Genomic DNA, 16,832 nt, shown 5'->3' with positions numbered 1-16,832 from the left:
GGACGCCTTCTCAGGCGTCCTGCTGTCCATGGTGCTGAACAGATCTGTGCTGAAAGGCATAGATCTGTTCAGACAAAGTGTAAAATACAGTACAGTACTATATATTGTACTGTACTGTATTATACAGACATCAGACCCACTGGATCTTCAAGAACCAAGTGGGTCTGGGTCAAAAAGAAAGTGAAAAAAAGTGAAAATAAAGTAAAAATCAAAAAACACATTTATCACTGATTAAAAAAAAATAAAAAAAAATTCCCTACACATGTTTGGTATCGCCGCGTCCGTAACGACCTGATCTATAAAACGGTCATGTTACTTTACCCAAACGGTGAACGCCATAAAAATAAAAAATTAAAAACTATGATGAAATTGAAATTTTGCCCACCTTACTTCCCCAAAAAGTTAATAAAAGTGATCAAAAAAGTTGTATGTACTCCAAAATTGTAACAATCAAACCGTCATCTCATCCCGCAAAAATCATACCCTACCCAAGATAATCGCCCCAAAACTGAAAAAACTATGGCTCTTAGACTATGGAAACACTAAAACATGATTTTTTTTGTTTCAAAAATGAAATCATTGTGTAAAACTTACATAAATAAAAAAAAGTATACATATTGGGTATCGCCGCGTCCGTATCGACCGGCTCTATAAAAATATCACATGACCTAACCCCTCAGGTGACCACCGTAAAAAAAAAAAAAAAGAAACGGTGTAAAAAAAGCAATTTTTTGTCATCTTACTTCACAAAAAGTGTAACAGCAAGCGATCAAAAAGTCATATGCACCCCAAAATAGTGCCAATAAAACCGTAATCTCATCCCGCAAAAAATGAGACCCTACTTGAGATAATCGCCCAAAAACTAAAAAAAACTATGGCTCTTAGACTATGGAGACACTAAAACTTTTTTTTGTTTTAAAAATTCATTCATTGTGTAAAACTTACATAAATAAAAAAAATTGTATACATATTAGGTATCGCCGCGTCCGTGACAACCTGCTCTATAAAATTACCACATGATCTAACCTGTCAGATGAATGTTGTAAATAACAAAAAAAAAATGGTGCCAAAAAAGCTATTTCTTGTTACCTTGCCGCACAAAAAGTGTAATATAGAGCAACCAAAAATCATATGTACCCTAAACTAGTACCAACAAAACTGCCACCTTATCCCGTAGTTTCTAAAATGGGGTCACTTTTTTGGAGTTTCTACTCTAGGGGTGCATCAGGGGGGCTTCAAATGGGACATGGTGTCAATAAAACCAGTCCAGCAAAATCTGCCTTCCAAAAACCGTATGGCATTCCTTTCCTTCTGCGCCCTGTCGTGTGCCCGTACAGCAGTTTACGACCACATATGGGGTGTTTCTGTAAACTACAGAATCAGGGCCATAAATAATGAGTTTTGTTTGGCTGTTAACCCTTGCTTTGTAACTGGAAAAAAAATATTAAAATGGAAAATCTGCCAAAAAAGTGAAATTTTGAAATTGTATCTCTATTTTCCATTAAATCTTGTGCAACACCTAAAGGGTTAACAAACTTTGTAAAATCAGTTTTGAATACCTTGAGGGGTTTAGTTTCTTAGATGGGGTCACTTTTATGGAGTTTCTACTCTAGGGGTGCATCAGGGGGGCTTCAAATGGGACATGGTGTCAATAAAACCAGTCCAGCAAAATCTGCCTTCCAAAAACCGTATGGCATTCCTTTCCTTCTGCGCCCTGTCGTGTGCCCGTACAGCAGTTTACGACCACATATGGGGTGTTTCTGTAAACTACAGAATCAGGGCCATAAATAATGAGTTTTGTTTGGCTGTTAACCCTTGCTTTGTAACTGGAAAAAAAATATTAAAATGGAAAATCTGACAAAAAAGTGAAATTTTGAAATTGTATCTCTATTTTCCATTAAATCTTGTGCAACACCTAAAGGGTTAACAAACTTTGTAAAATCAGTTTTGAATACCTTGAGGGGTGTAGTTTCTTAGATGGGGTCACTTTTATGGAGTTTCTACTCTAGGGGTGCATCAGGGGGGCTTCAAATGGGACATGGTGTCAAAAAAACTGTCCAGCAAAACCTGCCTTCCAAAAACCATACGGCGCACCTTTCACTCTACGCCCCGCTGTGTGGCCGTACAGTAGTTTACGGCCACATATGGGGTGTTTCTGTAAACGGCAGAGTCAGGGCAATAAAGATACAGTCTTGTTTGGCTGTTAACCCTTGCTTTGTTAGTGGAAAAAATGGGTTAAAATGGAAAATTAGGCAAAAAAATGAAATTCTCAAATTTAATCCCCATTTGCCAATAACTCTTGTGCAACACCTAAAGGGTTAATGAAGTTAGTAAAATCAGTTTTGAATACCTTGAGGGGTGTAGTTTCTTAGATGGGGTCACTTTTATGGAGTTTCTACTCTAGGGGTGCATCAGGGGGCTTCAAATGGGACATAGAGTCAAAAAAACAGTCCAGCAAAACCTGCCTTCCAAAAACCATATGGCGCACCTTTCACTCTATGCCCCGCTGTGTGGCCGTACAGTAGTTTACGGCCACATATGGGGTGTTTCTGTAAACGGCAGAGTCAGGGCAATAAAGATACAGTCTTGTTTGGCTGTTAACCCTTGCTTTGTTAGTGGAAAAAATGGGTTAAAATGGAAAATTAGCCAAAAAAATGAAATTCTCAAATTTCATCCCCATTTGCCAATAACTCTTGTGCAACACCTAAAGGGTTAACTAAGTTTGTAAAATCAGTTTTGAATACCTTGAGGGGTGTAGTTTATAGAATGGGGTCATTTTTGGGTGGTTTCTATTATGTAAGCCTCGCAAAGTGACTTCAGAGCTGTAGTGGTCCCTAAAAATTGGGTTTTTGTAAATTTCTGAAAAATTTCAAGATTTGCTTCTAAACTTCTAAGCCTTGTAACATCCCCAAAAAATAAAATATCATTCCCAAAATAATTCAAACATGAAGTAGACATATGGGGAATGTAAAGGCATCACAATTTTTAGGGGTATTACTATGTATTACAGAAGTAGAGAAACTGAAACTTTGAAATTTGCAATATTTTTTTTAACTTCATTTTACCAGTGTCATGAAGTACAATATGTGACGAAAAAACAATCTCAGAACGGCCTGGATAAGTCAAAGCGTTTTAAAGTTATCAGCACTTATAGTGACACTGGTCAGATTTGCAAAAAATGGCCTGGTCCTAAGGTGTAAAAAGGCTGTGTCCTTAAGGGGTTAAGGCTAGGATTATGTCCTTATCTGGTTTTTCTTTTCTTAGCCTGAGTTGGTTATGGGCCAGTTAAAAAGGGTCCTTGCTTGGGCGAGGTTCCTTCCATTATACCACAAGTGTCATAAGATATTATTATGGGAATTGATGTATGATGTAATAACATTGTTGTGCTATATTTCTGATACAAGGATTGTATTGTATGACTTTACTAATGCATGTTTGGACTTTTGTATTTACTTAACCTCTTCAGGACACATGACGTACCGGTACGTCATGATGCCCTGGTACTTAAGGACACATGACGTACCGGTACGTCATGTGTTGTTTCGATCACTGCCGCCCGGCTGGCAGTGATCGGAACAAGGTGCCTGCACAAATCATTGAGCAGGCACCTAGGCAAAATGCGCGGGGGGGTCCCGTGACCCCCCCATGTCGGCGATCGCAACAAACCGCAGGTCAATTCAGACCTGCGGTTTGATGCGCTTTTTGCCGTTTCTGATCCCCGCGGTCCCTGACCGCGGGGATCAGAAACTTTACAATGCCCAGAATATATATGTTATTCCTCCCCCTGCACCCCTGAATGATATTATGTGGGCGGGTGGTGCAGGGGGAGGGTTGCGGGCGGTGCGGGAGGCGGGCGGTGCGGCAGGCGGGATCGCGATCCCCCGCCCGCCTCCCATTGCGTAATCGTTGGTGTAGAGTGGGTATACCAGGGTGCCAGCACATTGCTGGCACCCTGGTATAAACGGCTGACATCGTTGATGAGATGTCAGCCGTTTAACCCTTTCCATACAGCGGTCCGTACGGACCGCTGTATGGAAAAGGTTAACAGGCGCAGGGAGCTCCCTCCCTCTCCGATCGGGGGGCTGCTGTGCCTTTGCAGCCCCCCGATGGGAGAGGGAGAGAGCCCCCAGACAGCCCCCCGACACCCCAGTCCTTACCCTTCCCCGTCTGCGAAGTAGTGGCAGACGGGGAAGGTTCCCATGGCAACAGGACGCCTGCTCAGGCGTCCTGCTGTCCATGGTGCTGAACAGATCTGTGCTGAAAGCATAGATCTGTTCAGTGTAAGTAAAATACAGTGCAGTACCCTATATAGAGTACAGTACTGTATTATATAGACATCAGACCCACTGGATCTTCAAGAACCAAGTGGGTCTGGGTAAAAAAAAAAAGTTAAAAAAAGTGAAAAAAAGTAAAAATCAAAAAACACATTTATCACTGATTAAAAATGAAAAAAATTAAATTCCCTACACATGTTTGGTATTGCCGCGTCCGTAACGACCTGATCTATAAAACTGTAATGTTACTTTACCCGAACGGTGAACGCCATAAAAATAAAAAATTAAAAACTATGATAAAATAGAAATTTTGCCCACCTTACTTCCCAAAAAAAGGTAATAAAAGTGATCAAAAAAGTTGCATGTACGCCAAAATTGTAACAATCAAACCGTCATCTCATCCCGCAAAAAATGAGACCCTACTTAAGATAATCGCCCAAAAACTGAAAAAACTATGGCTCTTAGACTATGAAAACACTAAAACATCATTTTTTTTGTTTCAAAAATGAAATCATTGTGTAAAACTTACATAAATAAAAAAAAGTATACATATTGGGTATTGCCGCGTCCGTATGGACCGGCTCTATAAAAATATCACATGACCTAACCCCTCAGGTGACCACCGTAAAAAAATAAAAATAAAAACGGTGTAAAAAAAGCAATTTTTGGTCATCTTACATCACAAAAAGTGCAATAGCAAGCGATCAAAAAATCATATGCACCCCAAAATAGTGCCAATCAAACCGTCATCTCATCCCGCAAAAAATGAGACCCTACTTAAGATAATCGCCCAAAAACTGAAACAACTATGGCTCTTAGACTATGTAGACACTAAAACTTTTTTTGTTTTAAAAATGAAATCATTGTGTAAAACTTACATAAATAAAAAAAATTGTATACATATTATGTATCGCCGCGTCCGTGACAACCTGCTCTATAAAATTACCACATGATCTACCCTGTCAGATGAATGTTGTAAATAACAAAAAAAAAACTGTGCCAAAAAGGTATTTCTTGTTACCTTGCCGCACAAAAAGTGTAATATAGAGCAACCAAAAATCATATGTACCCTAAACTAGTACCAACAAAACTGCCACCCTATCCCGTAGTTTCTAAAATGGGGTCACTTTTTTTGAGTTTCTACTCTAGGGGTGCATCAGGGGGGCTTCAAATGGGACATGGTGTCAAAAAACCAGTCCAGCAAAATCTGCCTTCCAAAAACCGTATGGCATTCCTTTCCTTCTGCGCCCCGCCGTGTGCCCGTACAGTGGTTTACGACCACATATGGGGTGTTTCTGTAAACTACAGAATTAGGGCCATGAATAATGCGTTTTGTTTGGCTGTTAACCCTTTCTTTGTAACTGGAAAAAAAATATTAAAATGGAAAATCTGCCAAAAAAGTGAAATTTGGAAATTGTATCTCTATTTTCCATTAAATCTTGTGCAACACCTAAAGGGTTAAAAATGTATGTAAAATCAGTTTTGAATACCTTGAGGGGTGTAGTTTCTTAGATGGGGTCACTTTTATGGAGTTTCTACTCTAGGGGTGCATCAGGGGGCTTCAAATGGGACATGGTGTCAAAAAAACAGTCCAGCAAAATCTGACTTCCAAAAACCAAACGGCGCACCTTTCACTCTACGCCCCGCTGTGTGGCCGTACAGTAGTTTACGGCCACATATGGGGTGTTTATGTAAACGGCAGAGTCAGGGCAATAAAGATACAGTCTTGTTTGGCTGTTAACCCTTGCTTTGTTAGTGGAAAAAATGGGTGAAAATGGAAAAATAGACAAAAAAATAAATTTTCAAATTTCATCCCCATTTGCCAATAACTCTTGTGCAACACCTAAAGGGTTAACGACGTATGTAAAATCAGTTTTGAATACCTTGAGGGGTGTAGTTTCTTAGATGGGGTCACTTTTATGGAGTTTCTACTCTAGGGGTGCATCAGGGGGCTTCAAATGGGACATGGTGTAAATAAACCAGTCCATAAAAATCAGCCTTTCAAAAACCATACGGCGCACCTTTCACTGTACGCCCCGCTGTGTGGCCGTACAGTAGTTTACGGCCACATATTGGGTGTTTCTGTAAACGGCAGAGTCAGGGCAATAAAGATACAGTCTTGTTTGGCTGTTAACCCTTGCTTTGTTAGTGGAAAAAATGGGTGAAAATGGAAAAATAGACAAAAAAATGAAATTCTCAAATTTAATCCCCATTTGCCAATAACTCTTGTGCAACACCTAAAGGGTTAACGACGTATGTAAAATCAGTTTTGAATACCTTGAGGGGTGTAGTTTCTTAGATGGGGTCATTTTTGCGAGTTTTCTATTATCTAAGCCTCACAATATGACTTCAAACCTGAACTGGTCCATAAAAAGTGGGATTTTGAAGATTTCTGAAAATTTTCCAAATTTGCTTCTAAACTTCTAAGCCTTGTAACATCCCCAAAAAATAAAATATCATTCCCAAAATGCTACAAACATGAAGTAGACATATGGGGAATGTAAAATCATCACAATTTTTGGGGGTATTACTATGTATTACAGAAGTAGAGAAACTGAAACTTTGAAATTTGCAAATTTTTGAGATTTTTTGGTAAATTAGGTATTATTTTGTGCAAAAAAAATAATTTTTTTTACTTCATTTTACCAGTGTCATGAAGTACAATATGTGACGAAAAAACAATCTCAGAACGGCCTGGATAAGTCAAAGCGTTTTAAAGTTATCAGCACTTATAGTGACACTGGTCAGATTTGCAAAAAATGGCCTGGTCCTAAGGTGTAAAAAGGCTGTGTCCCTAAGGGGTTAAATAAAGAATAAAAATAAAAAATAAAAAAGATAAACATCATTGGTAGTGCTGCATCTGAAAATTCCCAACCTATTAAAATATTAAAGTATAAAGTGAAAATTCCCAAATTATTAAAATATTTAATATATATATAATATATATATATATATAAAGTATTTATCCCGTTTGGCAAACTCTGTAACAGATTTTTTTTTTACAAATCATGTTTTTTTTCGTCACTTCGCCCTATGAGAAATATGACAACTCATCGAAAAGTCATACATACCCCAAAATGGTAAAACTACTAAAAAGAGCCTTTATACAGCTTAATAGATTTAAAGAGGTATTCCCCCAATTTCTGATAGCTCTGGGACCCGCACGTATACTTAGAATGGAGCCTGCAATGTCCCAGAGGGCGCACCAAGCATGAGCGTCCGCCCCAACATTCATTCCTATCTGAACACAGAAAATAGAAACGCAAAATAAATGGGTGGTGCACAGCGCAAGTGCGGCCACCGCTCCATTCACTTCTATGGGGCTGACGAAAATAGCCGAGCCACTTGAGCTACAATACCAAGCAGAGCCACTATAGAATGTTCAATGCTGTGCTTGGTAAGCTGTGAGGAGGCTGCCGCCGGCACTGGAACCCTGCAGCCTCCTTAAACAGCTGATAAGTGGGGGTGCCGGTAGTTTTGACCCCCACTGATCAGATATTGATGCCCTATCCTGAGAATAGGCCATCAATATCAAAATCCTAACCCCTTTAATAATTTTTTCCTGCTTCCCTGTACATTGTATGGAATATTAAGTGGTGCCATTAGAAAGTATAACTTTCCCCACACGCCCTCTTATGACTACCTGAACTGAAAATAAAAAGTTATGGTTTTTGGCAGGGAGTAAGAAACAAAAACAGAAAATGGCTATGGCAAGAAGGGGATCAACATTATTAGAAATAATATAAGATCACTGACTTACACTACGCAAGGTCCAATTTCCTTTAAAATGAGATATGGTTATGGGCTTGGGATTGGAATGCATGTGGCTGGATCTCTGTTCTTTGCAATAATAAGTGACATGATCCTGCCATTTCCACAGGGTAAACAGTCACCAGATAAGGTGAGCACTTTGGCACTTCAGAAGTCCAGAGATGTCAAAGCTCGTTTGGAAGAAGCCTTGTTACGTGGAGAAGGAGCCAGGGGAGAAATGATGAGGCGCTGGAAAACTGGTACATAATAGCGCATTGAGTATTACTATTGCTTTTTATCTCCTTGTTGACTGGTAATGGCCATAAACCCAATGTTCCTACTACAGCTAGGAGGCTTCTTTGTATTGCTTACTTTTATAACCTATAGGCCAGTTAAAAGTTGTATCATTTTATAGCAAATCATTGAGTAATGAATAGTCTGCTATATGCAGACCTACTATATAGTTATGTGCATAGGTTGTATTTATTTCTTCATAACTACCAGTCTGGTGGCATAAAAAAAATAAAAATTCCAAGTTTTCCAAGATTTTTTTTTTTAAATAGGCGCAAAGTTAGTGGCTGCATAATATAAAAAAAAAAACCTTACCAACTTTTTCAATGTCCCACCAACCAATCCTGCAGTGATAATGTCACGTCCATCATTCACCTAACTGCTGCTGCCAATCACTGACCTCATTGATCACATGCTATTTGTGATGACATGATCACTGAGGCTAGTGATTGGCTGCAGTGTCTGGGATTGGAACAGATGCACTGGAACTACAGGACATTTAAAGGGAACCTGTCACCTTGATTTTGGGTATAGAGCTGAGGACATGGGTTGCTAGATCACCGCTAGCACATCCACAATACCCAGTCCCCATAGTTTTGGGTGCTTTTATTGTGTAAAAAAAAAACGATTTGATACATATGCAAATTGACCTGAGATAAGTCAGAGATTGAAAATATGACTCTTCTCTACAAGTAAGATATGACTCTTTTATGTTAATTTGCATAAAAGGCGGGAAGTACAAAAATGCATAAAACTTATTGAATTTGTCTGCAAATAAAATTAAAAGTGTAATGTATATGTTTAGGGTAACACAATGAACATTTAGAAACGCTCAGTGAGGGTAGCATAGTAGAGGTGACAGGTTCCCTTTAAAATGTAAGTACATTTATTTTTATTTCATACAGCCCCTAGCTCTGTTTAAGTAAAACTCTCAGAAAACTCCTTTAATGCCCAATAATGATAATAATTTCCACTTTGAGGGGATCACTATCAGGGATTAGATTTGTCTTCATTGAACACATGCAATATCAGCCCAATGTCACAATATCTGCTGCAGTTTTTTCCCCTCGTGAGCCTATCCGTAACAAAACCAATGAGACTCTCTTAAATGCAAGTACTGTACCTTTTATTCTGTGTTGTACATGGGGTGTAGCTTGATCAGCTTCTCATTATGTTGCTTGTAGCCTCATAAGGTTTCTTTCTTTTTCTGGCTCCATAATTGCAGAGTGTCTTTCAACAAATCATGTGCAAGAGTCCTGTCTTCTAGGCATGGGCTGTCATTAGTACGTAGAAATTACAGGTGACATTGTCTTCTTCTGTAGCAGGGAATGACAGATTTGCAGGACTTAATGAAAACCTGAGATGGAGGAAGGAGCAGACTCAGTGGCGCCAAGCTAATGAGCGACTAAATATGTGAGCACCTTTACTCTTTTCAGTGTAAAATGTTATATCTCTATATGATGTACTGTGCAAAACTCAAGACAAAATTATATAGAAACACATAGCAAAATGGATGGAGTAAAGGTCCTGTTCAGCTAGTCTGTAATTGATAGGTCACCAGTCTCCTGTATTTCAACATTCTTAAAGAAAGGGAGCGACAATATATTTTTATAGTATACTTATATAAGAGGTTAACGACGGATAAATTGCTTCTTTATTTCAATACAAAAAATATGACTACATGATAGCGGCTGGAGTCTGCCTGTGTCTCCAGTAAAGACCAGTTATCAGTTACATCAGGTGCTCTGCTTCTAAGCCACTTGAAGGTCAGATATCAGCTTATAGTCACAGATTCATTGGATTTTTATAACAGGACCAAAGCAGACATGGAGCAAGAAGCCATTATGTGCGGCAACCTAGCTACTGAAGCCAACCTGATCATTCTGGATGTGCTAGAAACTATAATGCAGGTAGGATATTATCAACTGTTCATAGTGGTGAAATCATTTCTAGGATATTGCAAGACCAATAAAAAGGTTGGAATATGACTTAAATCTGCGCTGCTCTTACAGCCAGGGGTGGTGGTTGTTTGGATGGCAAGAATAGCGCAGCCTATGTCACTATTCCTGCCATAAAGTACCTAACCGATCCCATTATAAATCAATGGGGTGTGTCAGGATTTGCTGGGATCTCTTTAAAAAAGGATCCATCATTGCTGTCATGGCTCTGTTGCAAACCAAATCCATATTCCTAGTGAACAGAGCCTTTTTTGAGGAAAAGCATTTGGATGGTGTAATTACATTCATGGACAATAGTGATAATGTAATGTAAAAAATAATAATGTAATATTAAAAGAAAACCCAATTTAAATGATGTTTTAATAATTTATTACGATAGGTTATTTAATATACAGAGTGCAAAGTCTTCTACCATATGGCAGCGAAAGAACAAAGTCAGGCATTTCCAAACTGCGCCGCTCCAGCTGTTGCAAAACTATAACTCCCAGCATGCCCTAATAGCTGTAAGCTATCCAGGCATGCTGGGAGTTGTAGTTTTGCAACAGCTGGAGGGCCGCAGTTTGGACATGCCTGCTCTGGGTATTGTTTTTTGCATTAAATGATTACTGATATACTTAGATGTTGCTGCTGCTGTTTCGGAACTTACTGTTAAAAAATGGCCTTATTGAGACAATGATTCCTCTTCCACCCTGTTTTGTCTGGAGGTTTTCAGTTTTAGGTCACTTGCCTGTTGTTTTACATATGATATTGCAATCCTGTGTAGTCAGTTTATGATAATTCGCAAGTTTGTGCAGCCCTCATGGGAAACTCAAAGTTCCCTATCAGTACGAGTGTGGGAGGAAACCGGAGTACCCAGAGGAACATACAAACTCCATGCAGATGTTGTCCTTGGGCAGTTTTGAACCTAGGACCCCAGCGCTGCAAGACATCATTGCTACCCACTGAGCCACTGTGCAGTTACATTGTAGACACTGTGGGGCACATTTATTAAGACCGGCGTTTTAGACCCTGGTGGATCGCCAAAGTTATATAGAGGTTCTGGCCTCTACATAACTTCAGTGTGTCCACCGCCGATTCTAAATGTAAGCCAGCTTCCTTGCTGTCTTACATTGTGACCATTATCTACACTTAAACCAGACGTAGAAAACTATGAATAAGACACCCTTTTTCTTTTTAGACCTGGCATGAGTGGGGAAGAATTCCCAGATTCTGTCACAACATGGCATGCGACAGAATCCGCGACAAATATACGCCACAAAGTTGGTGTATATCTGTTTGTAAATTACCCCCTATGTACCCATGTTTAAAGAGGGCCTGTTTTCAGTAATAACTTTCTTTCCCTATGCTTTCCCCAACGATTCTGGAGCATCTATTGCTTTTGACTGCCATTCCTTTATTATTCCTGCTAGTTCTGAATTAATTACTAGCAGTTAGCAATTAAGGTCCAGCAGGGTGTTACCAGTTGGGGATGTCTCCCTGCGAAATCTGAGACCATCAGTGCCTGCCAGTGTCGGACTGAACAGGGACACCTCCCCGACTGGTAATTCCCAGCTGGACCTTCATTGCAAACTGTTGGCAATTCATTCATAATTTCTAGAAAGAATATTATAGAAATGGATGGTACAATGCAGAGTTGCAAGAACAGATGCTCATAAATTGTAATTACATGGGGGATGCAAGTAGTGTCTAAGACTAAAGAGGTGACAGGTCCTGATTAAATAATAAACTGTAATATATGTAGCGCTAAAGCTTTAAAATTGTATTTTAGGTCAATTTATCAGTGGACTTCAAAGACAACCTTCTAGGAGGAATCCTTAAAGTACTTGTGCACTCTCTTAGCACTAATCAGAGCAACATCTACTTGTGTCACTGCTTCTCTTCTATTCGTCTGCTCATCATCAAGGTATCGTATTTTTCCTTTAACAGATGTATCTGGTTCTTTCTCAAATACATCTCACGTTAGATTAAATGAACTTGGGCAAATAGTAATAATAGGTCTATATATAATTTAATACACCACCACAATACCATTCCACCCTTCATTATTCAAACAACATCTTTATTTCAATTACATACTGTATGTATTATTAAAAATCACAGTACATAATACAATTAATGGATAAAAATGGATGCTGATGTGACAGTAGGCGGCGAGACAAATACACTCCGGTCATGTACTCAAGTACAGGGGAAATTATTAATTCCTTATATAATTCTTATGTGTGCAAATACGCAATAATTGCCGAATCCACCTAAAAACACCTCACTTCCCTATATAGATAGACTGCATACAACAATGGCAATAAAAATGGGATAATGAGATCCCATAGAGAGGAAAAAAGCAACATATAAATGCATGTATACAAACACAAAAATCCAAAATTCCTTACTTGTGTTAACTCCCGTATCATTCACCTACCCCACTGTGTGAGCAATCGAAAGACACAAAGCGAATCCAGTAAGAGGTGTTAAGAAGTAAAAATAATCCCTCTCATTTGTGTCTGATAAATAGAAAAAGGGAGCCAGGTCCCAACAATGCAGAGCTCCACAGTAAGGAAGGTGAATGGTAAGTATAAACAAATCGCATGCTAGTCATATTCGAGGAGCTACAAAAGTCCAACAAAAGAAGAATGCACAATACAGACGCAGTACTGATGTCACTGCCGCTTCCCCAACGCGTGTTTCGCCGCTCAGCTTCTTCCAGGGGGGGCCCCTGTCACATCGGTATCCATTTTTATCCATTAATTGTATTATGTATTGTGATTTTTTTTTTTTTTAAATCAGATATTTTTATTTGATTTTCACAAGTATATTCGAGAACAAAAGCAACCCAAGCTACTCTCCCCCCTCCCTACCCCACCCCTTCCCCACCCCACCCACCCTTCCCAGAGTCTCGCGACCAAATGAGTCCAGAGTCCATGGATCGTGCAAGAAGTCCGGCAGCAGATCCTTTTACACATGCCATGCATATTTCGTATTCCATAATCTAGGCCATACATCACACACCCATCATATACTCATATATATCACATCACCTGTTATCATCCAAGCGCTTCAGTCACATATCATCCCTGCACATAGTAACTAGAAATACCCAGACCATATTTTACATCATATCTGACCTACGGGCTAAATACTCCACTGTAATGCTGCATCCAGGAAAACCACACCGTCTCAAACTTTTTCATGGACCCTCTCTTTTGATAGACGTACTTCAACATTTGAACTAGATTGTGTACCCTAGCCTCTAGTTCCTTCACCGTCGGTGGCAATATATCTATCCAGTGGAAAGCTATGCTTTTTCTAGCCTGATATAGTATCCGTCCAATAGCCAGCTTCTTTTTTGCCCTGCCCGGCAATATCTCAAAAAATCCCAACACACATATCAAAGGTGTAACGTCAAGACGTACGTCAAACACAGTGTTTATTATTTCAATGACCCCGGTCCAATACCGCCTCAGTCTCGAACAGTTCCACATGAGATGGATCAAGTCCGCATTGGATGTGTTGCACCTTGGGCAGCGGTCATTGTCTCTATACCTCATTTTTTTCAAGACTACCGGCGTCCTGTAAACCCTGTGTAGTAAGTACAATTGGGAAACTCTCTGCGCTTCACTGACAGCCAGCGACGGGCAGTCTTCCAACACTTTTTCCCACTGTTCCTCAGTGAGGTCTGATATGTCAGACTTCCACTTGCCAAATAGTTGTAAAGGTGTATTTTTAACCTGTATATCAATAAACACACTGTAGTGAAGGGAAATAACACCATTGGTGGTACCACTTGTCGCTGCGAGGTCTATAATACTGTGTTTTGAAGCAGGGGCCACTTTTCCAGCCTTGTCTTGCGTTTTTATGGCGTGTCGGAGCTGTAGGTACAAATAAAAGAATTTCTTAGGGATATTAAATTCCTGTTGTAACTGTGCGAATTCTTTCAATACACCCTCAGAGTACAACTGGGACATTCTATTCAGGTTATACGAATTCCACACCCTTAATTCCGCAAGCTTATCCAGCTCTTTGTACATATGGTTAGGCCAAATTGGAGTATACGCCGTATATCCAGTGACCTTTGTGACCTCCCTGGCCTTCCACCACACCTTGTGGATGGTGTTCAGTACTCCAAATCGTTCCCCTTTAATACGAAAGGTACCGTCCTCCAGTGCAGACATCAAGCACATCCGTCCTACAAGAAATCTCACTACTTTTCCTACTGTGTTCACTTTCTCTATATCTCCCCATCCTCTGATATGCTGTAGCTGACTCGATAGGTAATATAGCCACGGGTCCGGTACGGCCAGACCTCCGCTCGTTTTTGGTCGCCGTAGAGTGCCAAGTTTACTACGGGGGACCCCTTTCTTCCAAATTAAGTCCCTAAACAGGGCGTTTACTTTATAGAAAAAACAGATCGGTACCCAGCAGGGAGCATTATGTAGGAGATACAGCAACTGGGGCATCAAAATCATCTTTATAAGGTTGGTCCTACCTACAATGGAAAGTGGCAGCTTGGTCCACGTGTTCACTTTATCTTTGAATCTGTTTAGTAGTGGCGACAGGTTTAGGTTTTCATAATCCCTAGTGTCAGGGGATATTTGGACACCTAAATACTTAAAGGAAGCTACTATCGTCAAGCCCATGGCGTCCCCCGGGTTTGGGACATCCCCTTTAGCAAGTGACATTATCACAGACTTCGTCCAGTTAATACGGAGACCAGACAATGCCCCATAATCATTTATAACCCTCATGGCCTCCTTAAGGGAGTTTCTCCAATCTTCCAAGAACAGTAACAGATCGTCCGCATAGAGAGCGACTTTTTCAGTCAGGTCCCCATACTGAAAACCCTTCACCGAGCTTGTCTGCCTTAACGCCTCCGCCAAGGGCTCCACTGCCACCGCAAACAATAGCGGGGACAGGGGACACCCCTGTCTCGTCCCTCTATGTAATTCAAAGGGATCCGATAATGCCCCATTAATCCGCAGCACAGCTTTAGGGGCCGTATACAAAAGCTGCACCCATTCAATGTACTGACGCCCAAAGCCCATCCTCTCCAGTACTAGCCATAAGTATCGCCATTCCACACTGTCTAATGCCTTGGCCGCATCAAGAGATGCGACCGCCGCACACGAGGTGTGGACCTGACTCGCCTGGATGTTCATGAAAAGTCTTCTGACATTAACAGCAGTGGAGGCATTTGGCATAAAGCCCGCTTGGTCCGTATGGATAAGCGCCGTCATGACCTGATTCAATCTATTCGCCATTACTTTCGCCAACAGTTTCACGTCAGTCTGCAGGAGCGAGATAGGTCTGTAGGAATCAGCTTCTTTGTCATCTTTACCGGGTTTCGGGATGAGCACAATGACAGCCTCACTCATTGAGGCAGGTAGGCGCCCCATTTTCTTCGCCTCATTACAGACCTCCAGCAACTGCGGCAAAAGTATGGCCGAAAACCTCTTATACAGTTCAGTTGGCAACCCATCTCTCCCTGGCGCCTTATTATTAGACATTGATCCCAGGGCCCCCTCCAGTTCCTTAACGGTTATTGGAGCGTCTAACATGTCCCTATGTTCTCCCGACAGGGTACGCAGTGGCAACTGTTGTAGAAACTCACGAATTTCTGCATCCGAGGCAGTTAATTTAGACACATACAATGAGGAATAGAAGGATTGCATAATATGAACTATCATGTCAGGATCATCCCTTATTATTCCCTCTGAGTCCCTAAGTGCCGCTATATATGACGTCTGCTGTTGGGCCTTAGAGATTAGAGCCAGCAGTCTTCCCGCCTTTTCGCCCTCCTCGTAGTAGGACTGTTTTTGAAAGAATCTCTTATTCTTCGCGTTTTGTAGTAATTTCTCAGTCAATTTTTCCTGAGCCTCTTTCCACTGCGTATCAGTGTCTGCTGTTGGAGCAGCAACATGTGCTGCCTCCAAGAGTTCCACTGCGTTGGTCAGTTTTTGCACTGTTAGTTTAGTTTCGGTTTTTTTGGCATTGATATCCGCTATTAGCAGCCCTCTGAGATAAGCCTTCATGGCGTCCCATACCACTAATTTTGATGCCGATGGAAGATTAATGTCAAAATATTCCTTCAGTTTATCCCCTATTCCCCCCGTATCTGGTAACACAGATAGCCAGTGCGGATTCAATTTCCAAATCATATTTTTCCGTAGCCTGCAAGGCCGAAAATCGGCGACCGCCAGGACCGGAGAGTGATCCGATAAGTTACGAGTTAGGTACCTGACATCTCTAATATAATGCCCCATGCTAGCATTTCCCAGTATGAGGTCTATTCTCGACAGGGAGTCATAGGTAGAGGAGACACATGAATACTGTTTTACCAATGGATTTTTCAATCGCCAGAAATCCAACAAGAGGGATTCCTGTAGAAGTCGTCCAAAAGGCGAGAGGTCACACCCAGAAGGGTGTGATCCCCCTCCCATCTTATCCAGCGCAGGATTGACAATATTGTTAAAGTCTCCCATAACTATGACCGGGACGTCCGGCAACTCCGCCAGATAGCCCAAAATAGCCCTAAGCACATGCGGAGAGTAAGGCGGAGGAATGT

General features: G+C 40.8%; 1 protein-coding gene across 1 annotated transcript in view; it reads left to right on the top strand.

Annotated features, from left to right (window-relative positions):
* The window catches only part of DOCK8 (dedicator of cytokinesis 8), a 209,522-nt gene that overhangs the window by 147,868 nt on the left and 44,822 nt on the right, over positions 1 to 16,832 (top strand). The window contains exons 32-35 of the mRNA XM_044272650.1: positions 8,155 to 8,284; positions 9,638 to 9,728; positions 10,129 to 10,225; positions 12,042 to 12,176. Coding sequence (XP_044128585.1) covers positions 8,155 to 8,284; positions 9,638 to 9,728; positions 10,129 to 10,225; positions 12,042 to 12,176 — 453 coding nt within the window. The remainder of the gene's footprint in view (positions 1 to 8,154; positions 8,285 to 9,637; positions 9,729 to 10,128; positions 10,226 to 12,041; positions 12,177 to 16,832) is intronic.

The sequence above is a fragment of the Bufo gargarizans genome, chromosome 1, assembly GCF_014858855.1.
Source record: "Bufo gargarizans isolate SCDJY-AF-19 chromosome 1, ASM1485885v1, whole genome shotgun sequence".
NCBI classification, from domain to species: domain Eukaryota; kingdom Metazoa; phylum Chordata; class Amphibia; order Anura; family Bufonidae; genus Bufo; species Bufo gargarizans.
Note: the sequence above shows the minus strand (reverse complement) of the source record. Positions and strands in the feature narration are given on the sequence as shown.